Source organism: Scedosporium apiospermum (assembly GCF_000732125.1).
Source record: "Scedosporium apiospermum strain IHEM 14462 chromosome Unknown SEQ_SAPIO_0088, whole genome shotgun sequence".
Taxonomy (NCBI): Eukaryota; Fungi; Ascomycota; class Sordariomycetes; order Microascales; family Microascaceae; genus Scedosporium; species Scedosporium apiospermum.
Window position 1 is genome coordinate 2,563,021 of NW_015971789.1, and position 27,516 is coordinate 2,590,536.

Sequence of the window (27,516 nt, forward strand, 5' to 3'; positions counted from 1 at the left end):
GGAAAAGGCAAAAACAAAGAAGAAAAAAACAGACGAAAATGTTATCTTATCGGTTTTGGTCTATAGGATGATAATATGTATGACGAAGGGGGTATTATCGACTGGAATGGGAAAGGCAAAAAGTATTGGCGTTTATTTGCCGCCATTAAAGTCCTGAGCCGTAAAGTTGTTGAACTGCAGTTGCCGCCTATGGTTCTGATGAGGAGAAGACTTGGAAACCATCGTGGCGTCGGTCCAGTTGAATTCCGTGTTTCCGCTAGGCATGGACGCGTAGTAAGCTGTCGACATGGACATCTGTGGTGGCGGGAAGCTAGGGGTTGAGGGTTGGCTCATATAGCCATCGGACACATAATTTGGTAGGCAAAACTCAGTGCTCCTCATCGGGAACTCAACGCCAGGTGTAAGAAGAGCCTCGTCAGAAGGCGCGAAGCCAAGGGTCGCCTCAATAGAGTGAGTGAATGTGTCTCCAATGGTAACAGGAGTCGCAGGCGGCGTTCTAAGGCTCTGATCCAAGGCCGAGGGGTGGGTAGACACCTCCGAGTAAACAAGGAAAGGTCCATTGTCATCGGATGATGAGTTGGAAGAGACCGTCGCCTCGCGTAGAGACTGTTGCGTGGCGACCACTGGAGTGCTGGGAGTAGGCGGTGCCATCGCACTGTTGAGAGATGAAGCCATCACATTAGGTGAGCGGGCAGCCTGGAGAAGAGACTCTTGCCTCCGGTCGCTGAACTGCCTTTGCTGCGCAGGGAATCTTCGGATACCTTGGGGTCCGAATCCAGATGCAGAAGCAACCCTCCGCATGGGACTTCCCGGATCCACACGCCTGGCGCCGCCAAAGTCCATACCTGTAGTCGGTCCGTTCGAGGAACTCCGAAGGCCCGAGAGAGCGAGACCTGGCCGCTTCCTCCGCCCAGCGAGATCCACTGCAGGTGGTGATTTAATGCGGAATCCCTGCTGGTTCATTTGCTCCGACGCGACATCGTGAAAGCCGGTTTCAATGGCTGGTTGAGTCGCTTCCACATCTTGGTACGCCATTGGCATTTCCCGTTTCATTGGCAATTGCGTCTCGAACGAAGTCACCTCGTCCGTGCTACCGGGAAACATCATGTAAGGGTAGGAGAAGGCCCCGATCCCGTCAGCGCCGCCTTCAACCGAACAGTTCATCGGAGCTGAGACCGACATCGCCGTAGGATCGGAAGTTGCGCAAGGCACTGTCATCATGCTGGAGAAATCCTGGCACTGGGTGGTGCCATAAGAAGCGCTATTGACCGACGTTGTGTTGAAGGCAAAATTGAGAGCATCTGGGGATGCATGGCTCGAGTACGTGGTGTTGGGCTGCGATTCGGGTCGGCTGTGCTCCTGTTGTGGTGATGCCCGAGTCGAAGGGACATTCACATCAGCGAGCGGGCCCGGGGAGCTGATTTCCGTCTTTATCGTCGGCTTAGTAGGCGTGGTGTCATCTGGCTGCTTGGTCGAGGGGAGGGGCTCTTCGGTATCGACCGTTGGGGAAATTTCCACCTTGACGTCTTCCTCGGCCTTGTTCTTTGCCTCCTGCATTTGCGCCTTGAGCTCCTGCTTCTTCTTCGCGCGCCTGTTCTGGAACCAGTTCTACCCGAGGGCCAGTCAGCTTAAAGTCCATTTGCAAACAGTCGAGAGAGGTGACCTGGGCAGGGCTTGCAAGCCACCACCATGATTAAAGGAAGACGGGGATGAGATGTAACTACATTAATGCGGGCAACCTCCACCCTCATTTGCTCGGCGAGTCCCTTTTTGACATTTGAGGTCGGCTTGTTGTTCTTCTGGAATTCGGCCTCTAATTGCTCGACCTCTCCCTTGGATAACCTAGGTTTCGTCTCAGTCCGGTGCGACTGGAGCAGAGAGTTGCGCGCGTATGGGTCCATCCAGCGGTGACCTTGGAACTGGAACTGCGGTGGTATCTCGCGGACCTGTTGTTGTTGTGGTTGCTGAAAACGGGGATTTTGAGTGTGGTAGAGGCCACTGGTGTAGGCAGTCTGGGGCAACCGGTGTTGCACTTGCTGGTAGGGGTAGTACTCCATTCTGTCGTCGTCCTCCCTTAAAAAGGGATCCCGTTGCGATCCTCGCTGGTGAGCCAATGGGGTTGTTCGGTGTCGGGGCGCGTGTGTGTATGCTTCCTCCGCGTAGCGAGTAATAATGGGACCAAGGAACTGCTGATCAAGATCTGAACTATGAGAAGTCCCGAAGCCCATGCATATGGATGGCTTTCTATCCGCCGAGATAGACAGAAACTGAAAGAGAGAGGCCGAAACTGAGGGCTGAGGAATAGAGGAGCAACTCGGTAATAGTGACCGCAAAGGGTGAGAGTTTAGAACACCGGCTCTCAAAGATAGTAATGATATAAGTGAGAGAGCCGTGGCGGCCTTTATGTTAGTGGAGGGTTTGGACGCGGATCGATAGGCAAGAAAGGATAAAATGAACTCGAGCTTCGCTTGGCAAGGCGAGGGAGGGTGGTGAATGCTTTAAACATTCGTGAGACCCCACAAGTAAGGAGCAGACAGGGGGAGGGTCAAACTAGGACAATAAGGGGGGGGGCGTGTGTGGTCCAGAGTGAGACAGCAGCGAGTACATGTAGGTGAGTGAGCAGGCTGGTATGATCTGAGACCTCCAAGAGAAGAGAGAAGGGTCGTGGAAAACACGAAGGAAGCAGGAGGAAGGGGGGCTTTTCGCTACGAGCAAGAGGGGTGTGGAAGGGTAGATATGGAGTGTTCGACAGGTACGAAGTATGCCCACACCAGTTCTAACTACTTCCCACTTCGTACTGACCAGTTACTGGGCGCAAGGACGGAGCAAGTCCTCAATGTGCTGTGGTGTGTGTAAGTGCTAACTCCACGGGGCGCGCCAGCAAGGGGAGCAGGTCCACGGTGATTCCACTCGAGCTAGGGAGGATCTCTTAGCTCATTACGAAGAGACGCAGGAGAAAGTACACTATCACCCTCGAGGGCTTGGACAAAAGGAAATCGACATGGGCATGGACAGGACAGGCATGCACTGGCATGGCAAGAGACATGGGCGTGGGTGGGCATGGGCTTGGGGAAGACTATTACGAAGTAAAGTAGGGTACAACAGCGTTGTACATCTCAGTACCTGTTCCTAGGTCAGGCGGGGGAAAGTGCGCCAAACCCATCTTTCTTGGGCCTCCACAGACACACCCACAGGGGCGTTGCTCGTGGAGGCATCGCCGACCGGAAGTCTTACCTCTCTCTTTTAGCGGCCGGGGGAGAGAGTACTAGCAATACAAGTTAGTGTGAGGGGGGGAGGGGCGAGATTAAGCAACAAATACCCATATCCACAGAATTGCCTGCCAGGGTCGGTCCCGAAAGGCGACCATTCCAGCGAGAACTGACTGTTGTGCAATGAGTTTGTTGTGCTGTGGGCTTGGGACTGGCGTGAGATTGTGGTGTGTGACTAACGCAGTAATTTTACCTTGGCTTCTACACATGTTGTACTTCGTACTGCTTCGTACTTTTAGAAGTACAAACCTGAACTACAACTGTACTTTGCACTTCGTACGAAATAGCCTACAAGTTACGTACCACTCAGATCATGGAGCATTGGATCAGCCCAACGAGCAGGGGTTGAAGCTGGCGGCCCACAGGGTGCACAGGACGACAGGTACGAAGTACACTCCTGCCAACGTCGAAACCCACTGGGGACCCGAAGTGTACAATCCGTGGATTGATAATTAGTGCGGGTTGCACTCTTGGCGGTACTCTTATGGTACCCGTTCAAGGAAGGCACCCGCCCATCAATGTTTTTTGGCAGTCCATGATGAAATTGATAATGGGAACTGGGAGGTGCCGTGCCGTGCGATTTCAAAGATCTACAGGTTGTATCAATCATATCGATCAATACCTTCCAGGTCTCCACCGAGCAAACCAGGACCTCCTTGTACACTAGAGTCTATATACTGGAGAATCGAGCGCCACATCGCTGTACTTGTAAATACTTCAGAAGCGGGCATCAACTCGAGCTCGGCTCAGGATCCATTGAAGGGGGAAGGCCCCCGATCCTCTTCGGACCTGACCCTTTGCTCTACGCCTCAAATCCTAGGTAGCACTTGTCCCACCCAGTAAACTAAAACAGGCATTGTGGTTTGGGATTGGAAGAAACAAGCGGAAAGCAGTGAGGCACACGAGTCCGCGGAAGGGTTTTAGACTTTTAGTTAACAAGAACACTTGACAAGTAAAAAGTGATTCCGACCATGGCTGATGGACAATAAAAAATCAGTTGATAACTGACGAAGACCTTTGGCGGAAATTTTACTTCGTGCATTACGGCGTCGCCGCAAGCCGGCATGCGAAGTACTCATAGCCTGCCGCATCGTCTAGAACAGTACACTAGGATACGAGAAATTCCCAACCAAAAAATCGCAAAGGGAGGTGGTCACACTGGGCAAGACAAAGAGTGTTGAAAACCTATGAGCTGTGACGAATCGGGAGACGCGGCTTTCAGGGTCGAGGATAGCAGTACCTCGGTACTTCCCTTCAGAATCAATGGGCACAATTAACATGATTTGTACACAGTGTCCTAGGGACAACTTCATCCTCGAACCATAGTCAGTGAACAGGTACCACGCAACTCTTAGCGCTGGTCATTGCACCGGAAGGCAAGTGCGGAACCCCTGCGACCTTTCCCACGCAAGTGGGCTCAACGTGCGGAATAACAACGCGATGAGAAAGATTGAGACAACTTCAACTGCCTTGGCTGTCAGCCAGAGAGACTACAAGGAGAGAGATACCAGACTTCAAGGCATACTGAGAACCCAGATTGTTAAATGGCAAGCGCCGGTGAAAAAGCGATCTTCGGCAATCACAAGGTGGCAGATACGACAGAATCGACAGGTATTTTACTTTGTCGCAAGCCTGCACTTTACGGTAAACGAGCTCTGGGCTTGCCGGGAATTTAGGGTATCCCTCCGTTCGCCCACTTGCACGGCGCACTTGGACGTTAGGCGGAAGGCTCATCCCAAACCAACATACCACCCAGCGCGGTGCCTGAGCACCATTCCATCGTCATAGCACCAGATCACATACCATTGACCAGGTACTCCAGGGGCGCGATCTCAATGCTGGCTCAGTTCAGGCTCGGTGTTTGTCCCCCCCGCTCCCGCTCGTCCTCAAGGCTACCACGGTTCCAAGAAGTCTCTGGCGCCATGTAATTTGGAGTGCCTTGCGAGAATTTAAAGGACGAAGGAAGAGTACAAAGTACCTGTCATCTTCTCCTTTGTAGTACTTCGGACTGCCTTGTGGCCCGACCCAACCCCTGTCAAGAACCCAGCAAGTTCCTATCCCAACAGGCTGGTTGACAATGTCGATCAGCGGGCATACAACGTAGCTTAGTTGCAGCCCCTGGAAGCTGAGGATGTGAGTGATTTCGATGTCCTTGGCGATGCCTCAAACCAAGGGAAACGACTCGGCGGTCCCGCATCCGAGATACTTGCCAACGCCGGCTTCTCAAAGGTTTAATTCCTAGTCACCTAAAACCTCGCCTGACCCAGCTGCTCCGACCTAGCTAATTTTATTATTATTTTTTCGGTATATTCCCCCCCCCCCCCCCCCCCAAAACCAACCATACCGCCTAGCCAGATCTCTTGACGATCCACTTGACTCTGATCACGGAGCCTAGAGCCTGCTTCGCGGAGCGCGAGGCCGGCATGGGGACGGCCTCGAAAAAAAAAAACCAGAAGTAAAATAAAATGAAAAATGAAAATAAACAAGTATCGGCTAAACGCACGCACGACTCGCCCTAGACACGGGAGCTTAAATCACCACGGAAAACACTTACAAGGAGGCGAGAAGTAATACCGATCTCACATATTCGTGTCGACTTGCGTAGTCTTTCTGCATGCTAATCATGCAGGAGAGTTTCGTTTCGTGTCGGAAGCAAACTTCACAGAGTCCACACTATTGGCACGGCTAGTCAAGCTCAGCAATTGTAAAGTCCGGGTTTGCAACGACATCTTGATTACGATATTTTCTTACTCTTCCTCTCGCTCCATCATCCGTTTTCGTTCTTAATAGAAGGGAACCCTGTAATATCTGGTGGGTTTCGATTTCCACATCTTTGGGGTCCGCAGGCGCTTGCAAGGTCAAGGGATTGTCCTATTTCGAATATATGAAGTGCGAAGTCTGGAGATAGTGGCAAAGCTGGAGTTCCACTAATTTACAGGACTACAAATTTTTTTCTCCTCAAGGCCCGACGCTTCAGTGACAGAAACCAGCCTGGCTATTCGTCAATCGCGAATGACGCGTGTCCCGGAAACATTGAACACCCCAGGCGTCTTTGCTGGCCAGTACAGCCTTGATCACGAAGCGTGAGGTTCGTGAGAACCCAGCAGTGTGGATAGTATCGATTTAGGTACCTTGTGCTAGATTGGTTTGGGAAATCCAGAGGCGTCTCCACCAATGTTAGATTAATATCTGACGAAGCACCTACAGGTCTTTTCATCCATGCAAATCGGAAGATTGAGCCAGCTTGCCGGTGACCCGTAAAGGAAACATGAAATCTGTTTTGAAAGTACACTATGGATCACTCAGCTCAAGCCTCAACAAGACTTCGATCCCTCTGTCAATCTTTGGGCGCCACGATCGGTGGTGCCACCCCTGTTAGTCCTCGTGGGTCGGGAACCCATGTTCTGGGGATCGATAACTCTATTCGAAAGCAGTAGTTTAAGCCAGCCAGGCTTGCTGACCTCGATCATCTACTTCGTACTTGTAGAGATATCGACATACACCGATTAAAAATGTAGACCCAGCCAGGAAGGAGTCGTTGAAATACGACGTAGAGCGGCCAACATCCAGGCACAGCCGCCAATTTGTTGTTGTTGGGTGTGATTGTGAGACAAAGTCGCTCTCAACCAGCTTTCGGCCGGCGGGAGGGACCACACAGACACAACACAGCTATTCATTTGCGAAGCAGAGGCAGGCAATAACACGGAGAACAGCAAAGCAAATGCCGCTCAGCACTCCGTTGCCATCCTCGGTCAGAAAGTTGGGAGCTTGGGACGCGTTCCCGGCTCGTCCCTTGTTCTAATCGCATTAACGTTAATTTTACCCAAGTCCATTCTTGCAGATGTGCCAGATGGGATGATGGGATTGAGGACATCAGATATGCGCTGTGAGCCGTGTTGGTCTGTTCTTATCCAATCATAAGACGAATTGCTACCCCCACTCAAGTTGATGGTCAAAAGCAATAGCCCCTCGAGGTGACTTGCACCGCACACACACCCCCCCCCTTTCGTCTCTTTCTTTCCGCTTTCCCTTGACACCCAGACCTCGGGGTACTTCGTGCTTGTGCACTATGGAGAACCCAGGGCGCTGGAGCGTCCTGCAGTTCGCTGATTGCATTTGCGGACATGTTGTTGTTGCACACACTGTGTACATGAACAATCAAAGTTAGAGCGAAGGCTTTTACATTCTGTGGAACTTCCTCCATTTGTGACAAGGACCGACCGGGGCATGTTCGCGACAGTTCGAAAACTGAAGGACACAGATCCACTACCACAACTTACCAACTTCGTATGACTTCCAACTCGCCCCTCAAAATCCAAGCAAAATAAAAGCTCCGATAGTGCTATACAGGATGCAGATAATAGACAGACGGAGCCTTGGCAACGCGGGCACGTAACTTAAAAAGCAAAATGGCAAAGGGAACGAGAATTGGCGGGACTGGCCATTCCATGACCTGTCAAGTCTCTCTCTGCTTTGAGGCTTTACCTGCGGCAGCTCTCGACTTGATTGGCCGGTGAGTCGACACGGCGACATCCGCTGCACACTCCACACAAGCCCGAAAAGATCGCGAGAGAGACAAACCTTTCCATGCCTATAGCACAGTATTTAATACTATTTTCCAAGGAAAGAAAAGAATGATGGGGGGGTGGGACAAGAGTGTGAGCTGAGGTTGTTTTCCAGGACCAACCCTGCCCCAAGGTCTCTTTCCCCCTGAGGAATTGATGTGCTTTGGTGAGTCTCGATGGACCGTGCAGACTTGGGTATGTCACCTCCCGTGGTGGGTGTGTGCCCCATTCCAAGAACCAAAATTACTTCATCCAGCTCTTCTTTCTTACTTCGTCCTTTGTATGAAGGAGTGAAGGAAGCGCACCAAAGTACGAAGTAATACGTATCCTCCACTCTCCTTGACACGACACCGGGCCTTGCATAAATTACGATCCCGCCTTCTCGACCCTACGAAGTAATACAAAAACGCGGCATGAGGGAGCGGGGAGCTCGTAGGCACCCGGTTCGAGCCTGCAGATTAATTTACACCTGCCGTACGAAGCTGTGTTAATAATACACTTATTTTTAGATGATTTTTATTCATTGTGGTACTCGCTTGGCGGGTTGTAACTTCAGATGGTCTCCATGCCCAGGTTTTCGCGGCACGAGCGATCGCGTGTTCTCTTTGCCGTAGATAGTCTTGCTCGGGACCCGTGTTTTCCGCCGGATGGGATGGAGAGGAACCGTTTGCTGGCACCATGGGGACGGACAGCTCTCGCTCTCTAACCAAGTACCTGTAGGTACATTATGAATGAGATCAACTTGGTGGCACTTTCCCCACCACCAAGTTCTGTCCTTATCTCGCACCTGCATGAGCTTAAGATGCCAATTGATGCCCGGCGGCAGTTCTTGCTGGCAGCCGAACGCCACAAAAATCGGACTTTCAAGGAATGGCCTCAAGGGGGGGAGGAAACTCAAAAAGGAGAATTGCTTGAATGGGATTGGATCGACTCAAGGACCAGGTGTACCTTTGTACACTAATACGCGAACTTCGGCAGTGTGCGTAGGGCAAAGGAAGAGCCTGCCCAGAGGATCGGGCTCAGTCTTTGCCGATCATTGCCTCTCTCGACAATGATTAGCAGAGCGGAAAGCGGATTTCGCGAATAAAAAACAACACGAGGGTCTGGGGTTCGTTGGACTAAAAAATCCCCGTAAGGGTCTCTGGGATCAATCCGTTGTCAATCGTCTCAACGGCCTTTTATTCCCCATGTGCTCTGCAGTGGCCAGGCCATGACCCGCGCTAGGTTCGGCGCATTTTTCCACCCGGAGCAATTGTGGCCATCACCGAGCGGATGGTTCAGTGTCACCGGCATCAACGTCTTCGGAGAGGAGACCTCGACACACTCCTGTTCTGGCATTCTCCCCCGACTTCTGCGCTAAGAGCTTGGAAACCCACTCGGACCGCTGCGGAATAAACTAATCCAGTAGCTCTCAGGAAGGTGGCGAGTTCTGTGAAGTCCATGAATGCCCTGCTGATCTGCCATACCGACGACTGAAAAGGGCAGCTGCTTCGGTGATACCAATCCCGTTCTGACATCTTGGGGCATGACAATCACCAAAGACATGTTGTCTGGTACTAGATTTCCGGAACCTGCTTCCGTGAGACGCATCTCCTCGCTGGCTCTCAGCCCGGCCGAGGTGTGAAGTCCAGTGTACTTCGTATGCCCATCCATTCCGTCCAATGTTCAGTGTATGTAGCTTCGTGTGACTGTTGCATTGCTACCCACTGTTAGGTGGGCTGTTCTATTCTTAGGCGCCCACGTCCGGAGTGTGAAGTCAGGACCATAACGCATGGTGCATACTGCATAGTTGTACTTCGTACGTCACTTGCCAGCTGTGAAGCCAGCGAGAGATTTGCACGAAGTCGCAACTCGATTGGACGGGTCGCTAAGTCTGCAATTGCGGAGCGGAATATCTTATCCGTGAAGTCAGGAGAATAGATCCCCCACCCCTCCAAGTCTCCCTCAAACCTGAAGACACGGCGGTCAACTGGTTCATGTTGGACGCCCCATAAACAAGCCATCCCCGTTCAATGCACTCTCTATCCGGCGATTTATCTGCGCTTGTCCCAGCAGCGTAGCCTGCTTTCAAAACATGGAGACGGAGGAATATGGCGCGCATACAACACAGAAACCTCCGAAGTAATAAGAGATTCCGCCTTTTCAATTCAGTGGTCAAGAGTGCATCGACAGTCCCCCAGGCCAGGTGGCTTAGTCCTGTCCGCAGGAGTTGTTACCGGCTCCCAATCACACAAAGTCACGAAATGAACGGCGACTACTTCCTTGCTCCCCGTAGCCAATGGGAACGAGGTGGCTGCCGGAAGATGGGCTGTCGGTGGCCAAAACGCCACGAGCGTGCATGGGGAAAAACAAGGCGTCAGGGTGATGGAACAAAGGAAGGCCTCCTCGAGAGCACTAAACTATAAGCGGTCATAATACCAGTCAGACATTTGGGGTTTTGTCATTTCTCGGATTCTAGGCTGCATCAAGGTGAATTCGACGATTCGACTTCTTTTCCTTTTTCTAGCCTTGACGGACTATCACTCGAGACACATAGGCGTCTGGTCTATTTTGCTTCTTGCTTCATGCTCATACGATGTCTCTCGCGCCGGCTGTCTTGCCATGAAATTGCAAAAGAAAACGCCCCCGGACTTAAGACTCTCGCCGTCTACAGGAAGCCCAGGTCAGGAGAAATAGTACTCCCCCCATCTTCTTCTGCGGGCCCGGATTCGACATGTGCGCTGTGACATCAAGATAAACCCATTGCTCCATCCATGCCTTCTGATTTTGAACCTTACCAACCCCTGTTCGCCTGAAAACCTACCCATCTCGACCTGCAGGACTGACACCCTGTCTCTCTCTGCCCCCACCCTTGACCCTTGGCTTTCTCCTCCATTCACGCCCCCTGTATCCTATGCAGCTTGTACGAAGTACCTCCAAGACCGCGGCTTTGTCGAACTGACTTGAAGTCATAGTGTTCTGGGCTTTGCCACTGGAGGACTTTTCTCAAAACCTACTTCGTACGAGTCTAGCCGTTGAATGCTCTCACACATGTCTGTCCGTGCTATGACCCTGCCGAGCCGTAGAGCCGTCCCGAGCTTTTGAGAGAAGACCGGCTTGAGAAAAGAAAGTCTGGTTCTCGTCATATTAGATGCGGACCGGTTTTTGTTATCCTAATGGTCGGTCTGGTAAAATTCTAGTTTTTGCCCTTCTTCCCCCCCCACGCTTTGTGAATTGTGCAACCGGGCACATGCCTATGAGATTGCCGCACTCCTCCATTCTTTTTCACAAAGTATGACGGGAGACGCAAAATTGTAAATTCGAAAGCGATTCTTCGGGTTCGGAATACCGCACGCCATCGTCGTGAGTATCATCTCCTAGTGCACACTTCAGCGTCGGGTGGTGGGTCAGCTTAGCGTGGGGCCAAGGTTCGATAACGGATCGATGATGTACACTGCTTGGATTGATTTTATCTCCGGAGTCGACGAGGAAGATCAGTCCTTGTCTCCGCCCTAACCCAAGTGCGGAGATATCCTTCATGCGAGAAGCAAGCAAGTCTTGTTCGTCTCACCGAAAAGGTCTCGGGGCTCCGGTCTTGTTTGAGGTTGACCCGTGGTTGAACTAGTAAGCTACTAGTTATGAAGGAAAGCTTGAGACTACTCATCACGATGCTGGACAATTACGCTATCTCCTGCACCCGGAATTGTTTTACAAAAGGTGCTGTAAAAGGGAGAAAAAGGGAGGAGGAAGAAGAAGCCGCTCTTGTATTTCCCTTCCGGCCGACGAACATGGGGTCGTGGGATCCGTATCTCTCTACGCGCTTGCTGCCTATCATGCTAAATAGAGAGAGCTTGCACTGTCTCAGTAATGTGGTTGTAGGCTCAAACCAGCAGTAATGTGAAACCCTCTAGCTGGAGAGAAACCTTCGATGGAGTCCATTCCGGCCCGTGAATTCCTGTCTCAGTAACAGTGTTGAAGAGCGTCCTGTACGAAAACTACTCAGAGTGGCAAATGCCTGCCCTCGTCTCCAGTCTTATCAGACACTTCTTCTGCCAGAAACGGGGCACATCAGCATGTTGAACCAAAAGGGCAAAAGACTTCACAGTTCCCGTTCGCTCAGTCCACCAGAAGGTCTGAGTGGTGAAGCAGGTCTCACCCGGAAACAAAACAAAGCCTGGCCGGGCCTAAGCCTGCACCCACATCCTGCACGTCCTTCATTAGGTTGGACGGAGCAAACTGGGAAAAAGGAGCTTGAGAAAGTGGTCCCCACACCACAGAGCACTATCCCCAACAGAGGCTTAACCGCCGTGGAGTCGTGCTCAGGCGGGCCATCGCGTCCCCTCATCGGAGCGCCCTAGCCCTGCATCAATGCTTTTTGCTTCCGTTTGGAGCCTTCTGCAGAGGGGTTACGAGAGCCGGCTTTTTCTGTTCTCCCGCTTGTCGCCCACTTTGTCCCCGATTTCCTGTTCACAACGGAATTTGGAGTTTGAAAGTTACCTTGTAGGTGATTCAAATGTGGCAAGTTGGCATTTTGGTGTCAGTTTGGTGTCACTTGTCAGTTGAGTCTGGAGATTTAGAACAATATTGTCCAATTGACTCCAACAAGACAGGGTCAAAACATCACTGACGATCATTTTCATCACACTTCGTGCCGCGCACTACGTGTGCCCTGGCATCAGGCTCCGTGTCTGTCCATCCACTCGCTGCCATGGTTGAAGTTACTTCGCGGGAGCTGATGTACAAGTAATATGTGCTTTGATATAGGCCGCAAGGATGGGGGAGGATCCAAATGTCAATCATGGCCGGCCATTACCCAGGAAGGTCGCAGTGCGGAAATGAGGGTAAATCAAGAGAAGTACCACGTTCGTACTATTACACTACACTACAGTATGGAAGTGCAATCCCAAGGCGCCGGTAATATCACCTCAGGGCTATGACGAGCTGACGGCCCGCTGGAGATGCGAGCCTGCCATCTGCTAGCCACGTCCAACTGCGTTACCTTCATGTCATGCCGTTACACTCAACCAGAAACGTCACAACGGAAAAAGCGACCTGAACAAATGTGGTTTACTTCGTGCATTGCTTCGTACTCGTACAAGTGTGCGGTATTACCTTTGCACCTTTGAGTACGGAGTAGCGGGTCGAAATCCACGCCCCCTGGGCCAGAACGAAGTTTACTTCGTACTTCGCATGCTCTGTTAAACGGATGCAACAAAGCTTGCATGAGTGCAGGATGAGCGGTATGTTTCTCTCTTCTTGAAGAGGGCTGAGTATGCTGGCGACTTCCCAGCAGTTTAATTACTTGTGCAAGTAGTATTACCGTCTCTTCTGATCCGGGTACGAGAAGATCCAGGAAGCACAGGGTCGTGTTAGACTGGGGAAGGTGTCCTGGACGCCAAAGAGATGGCATCCACATTGGTGTGCCGAAGTTCTTCCGGGAAATAGCGCGCATCCCGCCGATACGACCTTCAGCTCCCCTGCAACTTTCTCGGGTGGAATACCATCCATCCCAAGAAGAGAGGATGGGGCGCGAATCGAAGAGCCAGGAAATAGGGAGAGGGCAGTTGATGTGCTGATCTTACTGACACCATCCATCGCCGCACACTCAGCTGCCGCCGAAGCGGTCCAGCCTGGTGATGCAGCCATCATGCAGAGTCTGAAAAAAGCTCAATGTACGAGACTGCGAGGGAGCACGATATTTGCGTAGCATCTGCGCCTCCTGGACTACCCTTCCCTTCCTTCCACCGAATTGAAAGAGGGATATTTCATCACAAGGCTCCAAGGCGGGATTGAGATATATGGGGTTTGGTGGTATGCGGTATGCAACCCGGCCGGCTGGATGGAGGACAGCACCACGCCGATTGCAGGAGACGAGTGGTAGCATTCGTAGCGCTCTCAGCATGCAGTGAGATCCATTAGGCCACTCTGACTAACCGCCACCACCTTCCCAGGATAAGGACGGTTGGTTGCATCCTGGGGTTTGGATGATGGATCTTTCCCAGGGCTGGGATCTGCCGACCTGCAAGAACAGGCAGACATTCTAGATTCTCGTCACACTTCCCGCACTATATCGGATGGTTTACCTAGCAGAGAGGTACGAGTACTGTCATACCCCAATTCATTCCGAGTTCAATGTGTCCCTGTACGCATAAGTGCGAGGCGAAGGATTTGGCTCAGCCGTAGCTATGCGATTCAGACAGAGATCCCTTGCAGGTACTAAAGGGAACACTAAAAATCGTATTTAGAGAAAGGAGAAGAAGAGAAGCGGAAAGATGAAGCCGATGAGCGTATCTCAAAGTGCGCATAGGCTTTCGATGTACTTCGTACAGCGGAAAGCGCTTCAGTTGTTGCTGCCATCCAATCACTCCACCTTGTGGACAGTGTGCCGTGTGACTTGCACCTGCTGGATGGCCTGGCCTGCCCTTAGACTTGGGGGTTCTTTTTCCTCAACTGAAAGGTTACAGTACAGGCTCAGCACGGCGCAGCAGCGCTGCACACGAGCCTGACGGTGCAGAGCCACAACCACCGTCCTTCGTGCTCCCTGACATTTCTTTTCTACGAATGTTCAGTTTTCCGCCTAGTTGGGGGAAGTTTGCAACTAGGCTGTCGGGCTTACAAGTCTCGCTGCTTCAACGCTCGGCTGAGTCATGCTCAGCGACCTCGTTGCGCATTGTCCAATCTCAAAGGGGGGAGCCAGGTCAAAGGGGCAGGGAGAGGGTACCCGGTTGGGAACAAAAGAATGGGATGACGCCCAGCACCCGGAAGCCGGCATTTCGTCCCATTTCCGTGATTGCTCATGTTCAACAATTTCGTTTCTTGATGTGTTATCTTTCCTCCATCTAAACTCACTCGCACAGTAAATGATGCGCTGTGGTGAGGTGGTAGTCAGCGACAAGCAGTGAGCGACCATTCCACACGGAACATCCCCTTTTTGAGATACTATGCCCGATGCCCGACGCTCGGAACAATTCCATTCCCTCTTCTCCGAACACACACACAAACGAAGACCGGGGTGGTATGTACAAGTATGTGTACGTGACTCGTCCATTTGACGTCCGTTTCTTTTTTTTTTTTCTTCTGTTTTTGCAGAGTTTAATGACCCCGGTTGACATGACGCCAGGCTCTGGGCTACTTCCAACGCAGCGTTACGACTCGTACGGGACCGCATCGTTGTGACGCGATTGATAGGATGATTCACGTTGGCCTATATCAAACAATTATACGTGAGTATTAAAACCACAACGACTCCTATCCAGCGACTTCCGGGTTTAGAGATGGGCGTGTGTGCTTTTTCAAAAGATAAAAAGCGTTTCCCAGGTCATAGAGAGTTACGCTATTACATGACATCGTACCCGCGAGGAAACGAGCGAGGCAAAGCGGCAGTTCCGGCATCGACACCGCCGTTCCTCCATCCACAAATCCACAGTGGAGAGTCTGATGCAACGCCAGGCCAGGCTACCCTAAATAACCCCCTGTTACCTGGCCACGTGCGAAAGGGCGCCTCCGCCCGCTTGACGGACAGGGCCCATGACACTAACTGACCACTGGGTGCAACGTACTTTTTCCCTTTTGCAGTGCTTCGTTCGTCGTTCGACTTCGTACAAGCATGTACCTTTAGTCGTGGACTGCGAAGTACACGATGCAACACCTTTTGGACGAAGGAGCGAGTTAATTCGAGCTAGCCTGGAGAGTTGTGATCTTTCCTCTGCTAGGGTTGCCACCCTACTTCGTACAGCGTAAGTCGTCGAATAACACCGCCTGGTCAGAGCTCTTTTCAAGATCGAAATAATGTACACTAGTGTAATTACCCCCATACTGCCTCGTAGGGTTCCACTGAATGCCCAAGTACCTGTGTACCTAGTGTTACTTTTCCAACCAGCAGGCTGTCTAAACCTTTTCTTCTTGGGCGTGGGCGTTCACGTTCTTCTCGGAGGGCATGCGCTCATCGTAGAGCGGGCTAGCGAGACCCGGGTTTGAGTCTAATAACGATTAGACAACCTACGGAGTACGACTCAGAGATGAGAATCCGAGACCGGGACAACTTCCAAGAGATATCTGCTTCATAGGTCAGCTCGACTTTTTTCCCCATTCTCTCTTCTTCCCCTTGTCGGCAATCATTATTTTCTCCCTTTCCCCAAAACCAAACAAACTTCTTCTTTTCACACGGAGACCACTTTCCCCTGCATCCCTGCATGGACAAGGGACCCCAGGCGAAGGGGGACGTGTCTTGCGCGGAACAGAGAATTAGAAGAGGTACACCTGAGTACTTCGCTACGAGCCAGAGAGCTTCGACCGGTCTTTACCTGTGCGCTCCTTTTGTCTCCCTTGCTGGTGAGCCAGTCTCCACATCGCGCGAGATCTCATCTTATGCCCTAATCGAGTAAAGTTCGCCAGCATCAGGAGCTGGCGCGGAGCACAGCCAGCAATGCGCGTGGAAATGAAGATTGGGCGCGAAGCAGCACAAAGGAATTTTTCATCCCAATTTACAGAAGGTAATTTCGACGGGAGCTTCCCTGCGAACCAACAGCCGTCCATCTTCCCGAGCGACGACATGCCGCTGTTAAGCATATTACTCGTTCGAACTGGGTCAAAAACAAACCTCACATGTCAACCCGCGCCCGAATAAACCACTCATCCATCCGCCCTGTTGGTTTGTTCAGGGACTGCATATGTTTACGGCACAGGGACGGCAAGACACAGCCTGGCGAAGAACGATTGCGGTTTCTCTCCGGCCCCTGTCGCCTGTTGACAATCATGATGCTATTATGACGCTCTTGACCTGGCGGTGCAACGATGCTAGACGTGCCAGATCATCGTCACCCGGATGCTAGAGTGCAATCAAAAAAAGACGTGGGGAGGTCGCATGGCGTAATTTTAACGCTCTCCCATGCTCTGGTGGAAAATCAAAAGTGATTGATCATCCAGGACCGGGAGATCAGCGTGCGGCTAGGCCCTGGATGTCTGCGGGAGTACCTGGGATGGAGGGATTGGTGTTCAATGTTGTTTGCCCAAAGGTACTCGGCAGGGTATGTTGTATTAACCAGCAAATCCCGGCACACCAAGACCTTTGACAGAGGATCGCGGTCCAGCCCAGAAGAGATAATTACTTTGGAGTACTTTGTCCTTCGTCCCTCTAAACCTGGTAGTTACTTAAAGCTGCCAAAGCACCCTGTTGCGAGGCGGTACATTGTGGTACTTCGTGCTTCGTTTGGCAGGGCAGGCCACTCTGTCCCAGCTGTCTGGGCAGCTAATGCTAGCCCAACCTACCCTGGAAATAATCTTCCTCCAGGCTGGAAGACTCGATCCAGAGACTGGAAGCAGCGCTGCACATCCATCCATCAAATACTCACACACACGAGGAAGTACTTCGTAACTCGGTACTTAGTAGGAAGTACTTTGCAGGCGGTTGTACTCTTCCACGACCAACACCGTCAATCCAGTGTCATGCCGTAGGGGCTTCAAACGTTGCCAGTGCAGGAACCACTCTATGGTGGTTTTTCCGCCCCCAAAAGAAGCCGAGAGAGCGAAATGGGTTTGCCATTCACTAACTCAAAGTCTGGCATCCCAACGCCCCAGCGGAGACGCTGTTAACACCCCGTTATCACCCAGAGCTCCCAGTGGATAGCCTGGCGTCTTCCTCGCCGGGCTGCCATCGGCCCTGTTGCCGGTATCTAATCATCCCTACGAAGTAGGCCTGATGTTTGAACCGCCGAGAACGGCAGCGCAAGCCTAAAAAAAAATAAAAAAATAAAAAAATAAAATAAAAAATAAAAAATAAATAAAAATAAAAAAAAAATCTAACACTCCCAAGCATGTGCCCATCTTATGGTGCAGCAAATCGCTTCACTTGGATGGCCATTTCAAACCCGCCAACTCAAGAACCCCACCGCGATGCTTATAACCTTTTGCATCCAAGTCTGCCACTGGGGGGGAATATCCCGCGTTCATGAGTCCCTCCACAGTGGGTCCCCAAGTCCTCAATCTTTGGAGCGAAGCCCCTTTTAGCAGGCATTCTGATCTGGGCCTGGACCAGCTTGGCACGGGCGACCAGCAGCAGACACCCTTGCAGTGTGATGCTCCTGCCCTTCTGAAAAACCTCACTCGTGGTAAGGCCTATGATTGGATTCCAGGCGATTGCAGCTTGCATCCTCCTCCTCCTTGCCAAGATGTCCTATACTAGCCTGATACACTCGGGGGAGCCGGTTGAAGAATGTGCAGAGGCGTGGAATCAAAGTTCGCTCCGCATGCCGGTCACGGAATGCTTGTTGAATGCTGGTGTAGTGTACGAGGTAGTCATGTCACCAACTGGTCAACGAAAGGAGTGGATGGGCTCGCCCGTGACACGGCAGCATCGGGGGAATGATGAGTGAGGCGTCATCTGATATGGCATTCCCCCAGTGTTCCACGTGTCCGAGGGCGGTTCCCATCGACACTTGTCCGTTCCTGTGGAATGTACAAGGAGCCCTTCCCCTGTTGTGGATGTCACTGGGCTTTGAGTGAAGGCCTCTCCCGTCCCTCTGGGCCGACGAACTTGCTTACAAGGCGTATCAAGTGTCATGAATAAGGGGAGAGAGAGGGTTCGGATCAGGAACCGAAAGGTCCGCGAATAATCCCGCATGCGCTTGCCCGTACGGCCATACTCTTCTTGGAGATATCCTTCAAGCAAAAGGGCATCTTGCCATTCTGCTTGGTCCTCCCAGTGTCACAAGTTGGTGGATCATTCTGTACGAGTCCAGATGCGTAAATGCTGTAGCGCGAAGTAATCTCCTTTGCCCTACCCCCGCGAGACGAGATCCAGCTGCCCTCTGGCGCGACTCGAACCACTTGCTTGTTACCATCGTCGTTTCGCTACACCCGCGCCCCCCTCCGAAATACTACGTGTCGGGACCTTGCAGAACTACCGGTTACCTATGCAGGAGGTTCAGTCAGCCTCCTTTGCCACCTCCCTAGGGGTAATAGTAGCTTCATCCGTGTCTATGCGTACTACAACGCGTAGGAAGGGATGCATGTTGTCTCACTCCTTCCCCTGTGTCTTTCGTCTCTACTGCGCCGTGGTGTTTAATTGTCGCGGCAGGGGTTGTGGCAATGGGGAGAACACTGAGACTCGCATCCACCCTTTGGAAGAAACCGAGGAAGATTCGATGCTAGGCCCGGTGTTTGTGTGTACGTTTCCGAATGATATTACTGCTTTGGGCATGTTCCGGGTTATGGCTCCTTCGTAGACCTGTTCCTAGACGTATTTGCCAGGGGCACGCCATCGAGGCTCAGTGAGAAGGGCGCAGCGTAGGCTAGAAAGACTTGCTCCTTAATCATGATGCTGTAGGCCCCTCGATGGGCTGTTTCATGACAGGCCACGTCGAGAGCAAAAGGGGGGGGGGGTAGGCATTCTATGAAGTTTAGTTGAGTCTTGAGATGGTAGACCTCAAACATGACCGGCCTATCGTCTCGAATATGCCCATGGATCTTAAGGTCGCAGGGGCGACTAGATGACCCCCCTCCGGCCATCACCGCCCCAAGATATGGTGCCATGTAGAATATCTAAATCAACCTCGAACTCGAGCCGGGAGGCACCCTTCTTAGAAGGGTACAACATTCGAGACGGGAATGATGACCCCCTGAGAGAGAGGGAGAGAGGGGGAGAGAGGGGGGAGAGAGGCGTGATTCGATTCAGGGACACTTGCTACTTTTTCGTTCACGTCTCTGCCCTTATTTTCTCCACCTGGCGTTCACCGCTAGGAGTTGGCTGAACCCTCAGATAGGGGCCGACAGAGTCTTACTCATTAGTCGGATCCTTAGAGAGCGAAGTATCTCTCCTTATGCCAACGTGAATGGTCCCCGGACTTCGAAAGCTCAGGAGCCCTCGCCTTTCTCGAGAATTCCAAAGGATGCATGCGTATAGTTACTGCCCTTCGCAACCTACGCGAGGAGATATCACCCAAAACAAGACTACTCTTGACTGTATCCCAGAAGTAGCCTTACCCAGTTTCTACAATCCCTATACCTTGGACCAAATTCTGAACCGTGAGGAAATAGACCCATATTCAGCATCCCTGCCTTATCGATTGCTTGGTGACTGCGAGCCACAAGTGAAGGAAGTCCTCAGGGTTACCGCATCTTTCTCAGAGCTCGCACCCTTGCCGTCGTGTCTCAAGTAGGTCGCCTCTTCGACGGATGGTACGCACGAGACAGCCTTGCTTGTTCAGAGGATTGTCCGAGTTCATTCGACCGAGAGTATTTGACCTGGATATAGCCTTTAGGGGGATAAAGAGCGGGTATCTAGGACAGTCCACCGATAGAGATGAGAGCTCAATTCTGCAACCGGGCTCTGTGAAGAGGCTGTATGTTCTTCCATTTTGAAAAACCCCGATCATGCTTGAGCAGACAGAAAACGGTCTATATCTCTATTACCTGGTGATCTAAGGTGACACCCTCGCATTCATTGCCACAAGGACATGGACGCCAAACGAAACACAAAAATCTAAACGGCAGAGGTCCACAGGTTTGTGAACTCCAGAGTAACACCACCACCCTCAGACTGAACAAACCTCACCGATTCCAAGTCCTTGACAATCCAATCCGGCTCTGCCGCGACGACCTGCTCAACGGTATGACTCGTCACAAGCCCGATGACCTTGCAGCCAGCAGCCTTCCCAGCCCTGATACCGGCAGGACTATCCTCCAAAACGAGAATCCTCTTCTCAGGCTCGTGGAGGCCGGCCCGTTGGCGACCCAGGAGATAACATGTGGGATCGGGCTTGCCATCCTGGACGGACTCGGCGGTTACGAGAACTTCTGGCCGTGGGAGCGAGAGGACACCGAGCCAGCCGGTGACGAGAGGGAGGGTACCGGAGGTGACGATGGCCCAGTTTGTCTTGGCCTTGATGAGGGGGTCTAGAAGGGATCTTGCTCCGGGGATCTCGGTGGCGTCTCCACCGTAGAGCCTGGGAAGGGTGGCTTCCATTTCGCACACATCTGAAACGAAAAGGTCAGCGTTGACGACACATTGCGGATGTTGGGTTCTCCGGGGGTGGGAGCACGAGAACACGGCGGTGAAATACTGACAGTCCCAATTCGCCTTTTCAGGAGCAAGAACCTTGAGCACGTCAATACTGCGACGGCCGTGAGAAGTCTCTAGAATCACGTCGGGGGCTACACCGATCTCCTTTCCGATGCTAGCTCACGAAATACGAATGTTAGCTGTGAGTGGCCCTGGTATTGAGACGTCAATACCCAGCGGAGAGTTTCAATATCCTCACGTGTGCCAATGCTTGACTACGGCGGGAGTTGAGTCGATAATAGTGCCATCCATGTCAAACAGGAGTCCGTGGAAGAACTCCTGGACGGGAGCGCCAGAATATGACATTGTTGGTTCTCCTTTTTTGACCCTTTTGGTTATGCTCTGGAAAGATGCGGGATAGAGTTCTCGTTGGAATGAACAGAACAGACACACACGGGGAGAATATCAGAGTTTCTACGAAGCAAGCCAACGAAGCAAGCTAGGAATCCGGTTTCTTCCAATGCTACTAATCCGGGGCATTTATTCTTTTAGTCCTGTCAGATTTGAAGGGCGTGGGCGGTGTTGACGTGCATTCACGATGGGCGACGAGTCGGAGTTTGGCCGAGAAGAGGAAGACCGTCTATACCCGTTTGGGCAAGCCCGCCACTGTCACCGCCCCATTGGGTACGAAGTATGAACTTGGATGTGTATGGACCGCTTCTAGAGTGCCGAAGCTCGGTGGTTTTTGGTGGGATTGCATTATCACTTATCACAGAGCATTTTGCAGACTTGCAGAGAGTGGGATTGTGTGTATTAGTCATCTTGTCGGAGGACGAACGGAGAGCGTATGGCAAGAGTTGGAGACATTGACTGGTCCATTTTGGAAATGCCGTCTATATCAATGTACAGGTGCATGTTGTAGCAGCCCGGATCGCAGCAGCTGTCTTATGCGAAGTCTACTGTACTCTGTACTTTGCATCTGTCAAAAAGTCGGAAGTCGTGTTACTTCGTATGGGAGCGAGATTCAGAATTTCCATGGTAATGCCGAGTAACCAAAAATTATGGTGGGGCTCGGGCGGTGGAATCGGGCAGAAAAACTCCCCACCAATTTTTTTCTTGGACTGCAATCTTTGGTGTCCGACTTTTTTGAGACGTGCAGGTCGCTGTTGACGAGAGACGAGAAACCCAACTCAGCCTCCTGGCCACTACTTCTCCAGCAACCAAGGACGGCACCCAGTCTTGACCGTAAACAATGGCGGGATCAATAAATAAGCCAAAGAGTATGTCCATTGAATATTGTGACTGGGAATCGCGAAGCTCCTTTTGGAAGCATTGCAGTATCTGCACATCTGCACCAAAGAGGTAATCGAGTCCACACCGCTAACTGCCACGCCTCTGCAGAACCCAAGTCGAAGCGCGGGACCTCGCGCCTACGCCACAAGATCGAGAAGAAGTCCGCCGCGAAGCAGCGAAAAGACCGTAAGCTGGCCAAGAAGAACCCGGAATGGCGCTCCAAGATAAAGAAGGACCCCGGCATCCCCAACATGTTCCCCTACAAGGAGAAGATTCTGCAAGAGATTGAGGAGAAGCGGCTCCAGAAGCAGGAGGATGCCGCAAGGCGGAAGGAGATGGCCAAGGCTGCGAAGACGGGCGTTACGGAAGAGGCTGGCAATGAAATGGCGGATTCTGACGGTGAGGATTTGGAAGGCGACGACTTCGACGATACCAACATGGAAGTGGACGACGGTGCCGTTGACGAGTCGAACCCCATGGCTGCCCTCCTGGCCAGCGCTCGTGCCGCGGCGGAAAAATACGAGAGAGAGCTCCAGAGCGGAGACGAGGACATGGATGAGGATTACTCCGACGATGACTCCGAGGACGGCGGTTTCCGCGGCCAGAACGAGATTCCCGTCGGCCAAGCTTCGTCGAAAAAGGCTTTCGAGAAGGTATACAGGCAGGTTGTCGAGCAGGCCGATGTCGTGCTATACGTCCTCGACGCCAGGGATCCCGAGGGCACCAGATCTCGGGAGATCGAGAGGAGTATCATGGCTGCGGCGAGCGGCGGCAAGCGCTTGATCCTACTCCTCAACAAGATCGACCTCATTCCCTCCGATGTCCTCAAGGCCTGGCTCGCATACCTTCGCCGGTACTTCCCCACCCTGCCCATTCGAGCGTCCAGGCCGTCTCCCAACGCCCACACATTCGACCACAAGGACTTGACGATACAGAGCACATCGGCGACACTCTTCAGGGCTCTCAAGGCCTACGCTGCCTCCAAGAACCTGAAGCGCGCCGTTTCTGTAGGAGTTATCGGCTACCCCAACGTCGGCAAATCATCCGTCATCAATGCCCTCCTCGCGAGGTTGAGCGGTGGACGAGGTGCCAATTCGTCGAGGGCCTGCCCGGCCGGTGCCGAAGCGGGCGTTACGACTTCCATCCGCGCCGTCAAGATCGACAACAAGCTCACCCTTCTCGACTCACCCGGTGTCATTTTCCCCTCTAGCTCCCTCCAATCATCTGGCGGTGCCGTGCCCCTCAAGACTCCCACGGATAAGCACGCCCACCTCGTCCTCCTCAACGTTGTCCCCCCAAAGCAGATCGAAGACCCAATTCCTGCCGTCACCCTCCTCCTTCGCCGCCTATCCGCTCAGCCCGAGTTCGTCAAGAAGTTGATGGAGGCATACGATCTGCCTCCCCTCATGCGCGACGAGAAAGGCGACCCCACGACCGATTTCCTCGTGCAGGTCGCTCGTAAGCGAGGAAGGCTCGGAAAGGGCGGCGTTCCCAACCTTAGCGCTGCTGCCATGACTGTCGTCACCGATTGGAGGGACGGCAGGATCCAGGGTTGGACGAAGCCTCCGGTAGCGGCAGTCGCCGAGGCCGGCACTCTGCAGGGCATGGAGTCCGGCGCTCCCACAGAGGTGACTGCTGATGAGAAGGTTATCGTTACGGAGTGGGCTGAGGAGTTTAAGCTGGATGGCCTTTGGGGTGACAATGCCGGGGGTGATGAGACGATGGAACAATGAGTGTTGTGGGGGGATAAAAAAAAGAAGACTGGTTGGGGTTGGCTATATGGTTCATGTCCAGTTCTGCTGCTCTTGTGGGTGTTGTGTTGTTTCGTATCATGATAGTTAGAGATTTACTGGCGTCAAGGAAACCAGGGAACGGGTATTTGATCTTAATGAAAACGTATTTCTTTCTTTGGTTCCCACAGAACTATCGTAAAGTCTTGTGAATAGCGCCCTGGATTTCCATCCATCAGGCTGTACCTGCTCGTCTCTATGGAAAGAAAATCTCACGCTAAAACTCTCATAAGAATCACCACGCTTGTCCACACACACAAAACTTGTATTTCCTTGGTCCCGAGTTCTTTTTTAGGTACAGACTCCTATTTTTAATTCCCACCACTATCTAAACTACAAACGAACGCACCGCGCCCGGCCTGGTTAAACAGCGCTTCCCTCTTAATCAACCAACTCCATCTTGACACCCCTCTTCCCCGTCAACTCATCCTTCTCATCCCTGACCAACACCTTAACCCTCTGGAACAGCTCCACGCGAACCTCCCGGCTCCCACTTGTCCTCAACACATAATTCTCCGCATCAAACTCGCTCTCAGGCTCAGGCGTCGCCAGATCCCTCAACCGAATCAAACCCTCGATACCAAATCTCGGCACGAGCACGACGAAGCCGTTACTAAACACCTTCATGACGTACGCGTCCTCTCCAGCGGCTACCTTACCCTTGAGGGCCTGGCCGACGTAGTACGCTATGCTGGCGCGGCCCGCCTGCTGCGCGTTACGGTGACGCACGTTGATGTTCTTACAGACGGCCTCGAGACGACCCCGGGAGCGCACAGTGGGGTGAATGGCCTCGTAGCCGATGGCCGCCGCGAGCTGGCGATGGGCCATGAGGTCGGCATATCGACGAATCGGCGACGTGAAGTGCGTGTAGATCTCGCTAGCGAGGCCGTAGTGGCGGAACTCGGGGTAGGCCTGCGTGCCGGAGCAGAAGTACTCGGCGCTCATCATGCACCGCGTGGCCATGATGCGGATGAGCGTGTTGAAGAAGGGGTTCTGCGGGTCCACACACGTGTCGAGGGAGTCGGCGAGGGCTTTGCTGGAGTCCGTGCGGAGTTCGAGACCCTTCTTCACTTTGAGCTGGTTGGCGAGCTCGTCGAAGTTGGTCTTGGGCGGGGGCGCGTGGCGGCGGAGGATGGCCGTTTGGGGGAAGGCTTCGTAGATCTTTCGCGCGACGCTGACGTTGGCGAAAAGCATGAATTCTTCGACTAGGGAGTTGGTGTCGAGAAGCTGCTTCGTCTTGACGTCGATGGGGTCAGAGGTCTCCGACTCCATCTCGACTCTGACCTCAGGAGAAGACAGGCTAAGAGCACCAGCGTCCATCCTCTTCTGTTTGAGTTGCTTCGAGAGCTTCAGGAGGATTCGCATCCCCTTCGTCAGGTCATCTTGCTGCGAGGGATCGTCTATCCTAAGCTGTGCTTGTTCGTAGCTGAATGCCTCCCGGGACTTGATGACCGACTTCGTGTATCGAACGTTAACAATATCAGCGTTCTGATCCAATTCCCAGAGCACCGAGAAGGCGAACCTTTCGACGTAGGGTTTCAAGGAGCACAGGTCAGTACCCAAAAGCATGGGAAGCATGTCGATACGCTTGTCCACTAGGTAGACCGTGGTGCCCCGAATACTGGCCTCCGCATCCATTGCGTTGGCGGGCTTTACGAAGTGAGACACATCTGCAATGTGGACGCCGACCTCGTAGTTTCCGTTCTCCAAGAGTCTTGCGTGAAGTGCATCATCGATATCCTGACATCCAACAGGATCAATACTGCAGATGAGAAGATGTCTCAAATCAGCGCGATCCTTCCAGCCCGGATCTTCCGTGTTAACGGGTACTTTCCAGTCATGGCCCTCCTTGGGAAGACAATCCAAGACGGTCCTCGGGAAGGGCCGATATTGGACATCCCACTCTAGCAGCAGTGCCTCTGTTTCGGCAGCCTTGGTCTCCAGCTCGCCGAGGGAGCGAACGAGGTGGCCGGTAGGATGCCGCGTATCCCGTCCCCAGACATCAATAGCCACAAGAAGCCGCTTCCCAAGAAGCTCCGCTACCTGCCTCGTCCTGAGGCGGATCTTGGGAATTCGCTTGTCCATGGGAATCAGGAAGACGTTATCCATCTTGCGGCCCTGGCCACCGCTACGACTAACCGAGGACGGATCGATATGTCCAACATACTGGCGCCAGTTGCGCTTCAGAATGCCGACCACCTTGGCCGTGGGCTGCGCCCTACCCTCTGTGCTCCTGCTGTGGGTTTTCTTGACTTCCTCCTGAAGGAGCTTTCGCTCCTTTTCGGAGACAAAGTCTTGGGCCTCTTCTCCGTCTGCGTTTTCATTCTTGGTCACCGCCTCCTCTTCAATGATGACCGTCGACGGTTCCTTCCATTGGTCCTTGGGGAGAACTTCCACAACGACAACGTCTCCGTCAACGGAGCGGTTGATGTTCTCTCGGCCTAGGATTAGAAGCGGCTTCGTGAAAGCCGGCACCTTGATCGAGCCTTCTAGGTAATTGTACGGCGAAACATTGAAAATGCCTTGGTGTAGAAGACCGGCTTTGATACCAGTCATCATCTTGGACAATGTGTAATGCTCGGCATAAATGAACTCCGAAGGTTTGTGGATCAGCTCCCGACTCTGGGACTCGGCCACCATGTCTAGCAGCCGTTCACCATCTTCGACGCCGCCGAGGTAGTCGGCGAGGGTCTGGGCGGGGACGCCGATTTCCTTTGCCTTCTTGATGTTGTTCCGATCGTCCGTGAGCATGACAACAGCGGGAATCTTGGGAGCCTTGGTCTTAGCAAGGTGCTCGGTATACCACTGCACAGCCCGCCGAATGGCACGGTCATTCCTATCGTTAATGGTCTCGTTCTCCTCGCGTTTGACGTAGGTCTCCAAGCGAAACTCGTTGAAGAAAACATAAAACCTCTTCTCGTCGCTTTTCGTCAAGTTGATCAGACGGTTGTAGAGCGGGAGGGATCTGTTCCGCAACTCTTCTAGGACAGTCTGAAGAATAATGACATCGTAGAATACAGAGCTCTGCTCAAAGACATCCATGGCATTTAGAAGAGCATTCGTGTCAGGGACGACATAATGCCCTTGTGGAAAGGCCTTGGTCCCTGCCGGTTTCTCAGAGAGAACGAAGGGCATGACTACACGGGTTCCGGTTAGTGATCGCAATGCCTGGTTTTCTTTTCAATCGGGGGAAGACTCTGAGATCCTTACCCTTTCCTGCAGCGTTCCTGGGTGCTGACTGACGGCATTTTTTACACAGTTTTGAGGAGCAGGGGATATCTTGGCGAAGATAAACCTCGCGCACGATCTTCTGAACCTTGCCCCTCTTCGTCGAGCGGACAAAGCTCCTGCTCGAGATATTGCTGGCAAAAGGGTCCGCCTCGAGGGACCGTTTTAAACTTGTCATGTTTGATGTTTGTGCTAGGTAAAAGGTCCTTTTGTTTCTGGGGTTCTGGTTTTCTCGAACGGGTCCCTCGTGGAGCTTTTGAGAGATGTGAAATGCGCCGTGTCGATGGCGAGAAGAATTTGTAGTGGAGGACCTGCGTTTGTAGGACGAATTGGAGTCGTCCTTGCGCTTGCTTATCAATATCAGGCTCTATCAGCCGCTGGCATGGGATAAATTG

The 27,516-nt window shown here is 52.5% G+C and overlaps 4 protein-coding genes across 4 annotated transcripts; 1 reads left to right on the plus strand and 3 right to left on the minus strand.

The window, feature by feature from the left end:
- Positions 1 to 132: 132 nt before the first annotated feature.
- Positions 133 to 2,057, minus strand: SAPIO_CDS3676 (uncharacterized protein; the record flags this gene model as incomplete). Its single annotated transcript, XM_016786426.1, has 2 exons — positions 133 to 1,608; positions 1,725 to 2,057. The coding sequence occupies 2 exons, from the start codon at positions 2,055 to 2,057 to the stop codon at positions 133 to 135; spliced, it is 1,809 nt and encodes a 602-aa protein (XP_016644432.1).
- An 18,234-nt stretch (positions 2,058 to 20,291) lies between these two features.
- SAPIO_CDS3677 (Glycerol-3-phosphate phosphatase) lies at positions 20,292 to 21,176 on the minus strand (the record flags this gene model as incomplete). The annotated part of the gene is made up of 3 exons (XM_016786427.1): positions 20,292 to 20,785; positions 20,876 to 20,985; positions 21,070 to 21,176. 3 exons carry the CDS (start codon positions 21,174 to 21,176, stop codon positions 20,292 to 20,294), a joined length of 711 nt encoding a protein of 236 aa, XP_016644433.1.
- Positions 21,177 to 22,062: 886 nt separating this feature from the next.
- SAPIO_CDS3678 (Nuclear GTP-binding protein NUG1) lies at positions 22,063 to 23,836 on the plus strand (the record flags this gene model as incomplete). Its single annotated transcript, XM_016786428.1, has 2 exons — positions 22,063 to 22,090; positions 22,212 to 23,836. The coding sequence occupies 2 exons, from the start codon at positions 22,063 to 22,065 to the stop codon at positions 23,834 to 23,836; spliced, it is 1,653 nt and encodes a 550-aa protein (XP_016644434.1).
- Positions 23,837 to 24,274: 438 nt separating this feature from the next.
- On the minus strand, positions 24,275 to 27,299 carry SAPIO_CDS3679 (Exosome complex exonuclease dis3; the record flags this gene model as incomplete). The annotated part of the gene is made up of 2 exons (XM_016786429.1): positions 24,275 to 27,030; positions 27,104 to 27,299. The coding sequence occupies 2 exons, from the start codon at positions 27,297 to 27,299 to the stop codon at positions 24,275 to 24,277; spliced, it is 2,952 nt and encodes a 983-aa protein (XP_016644435.1).
- Positions 27,300 to 27,516: the final 217 nt, after the last annotated feature.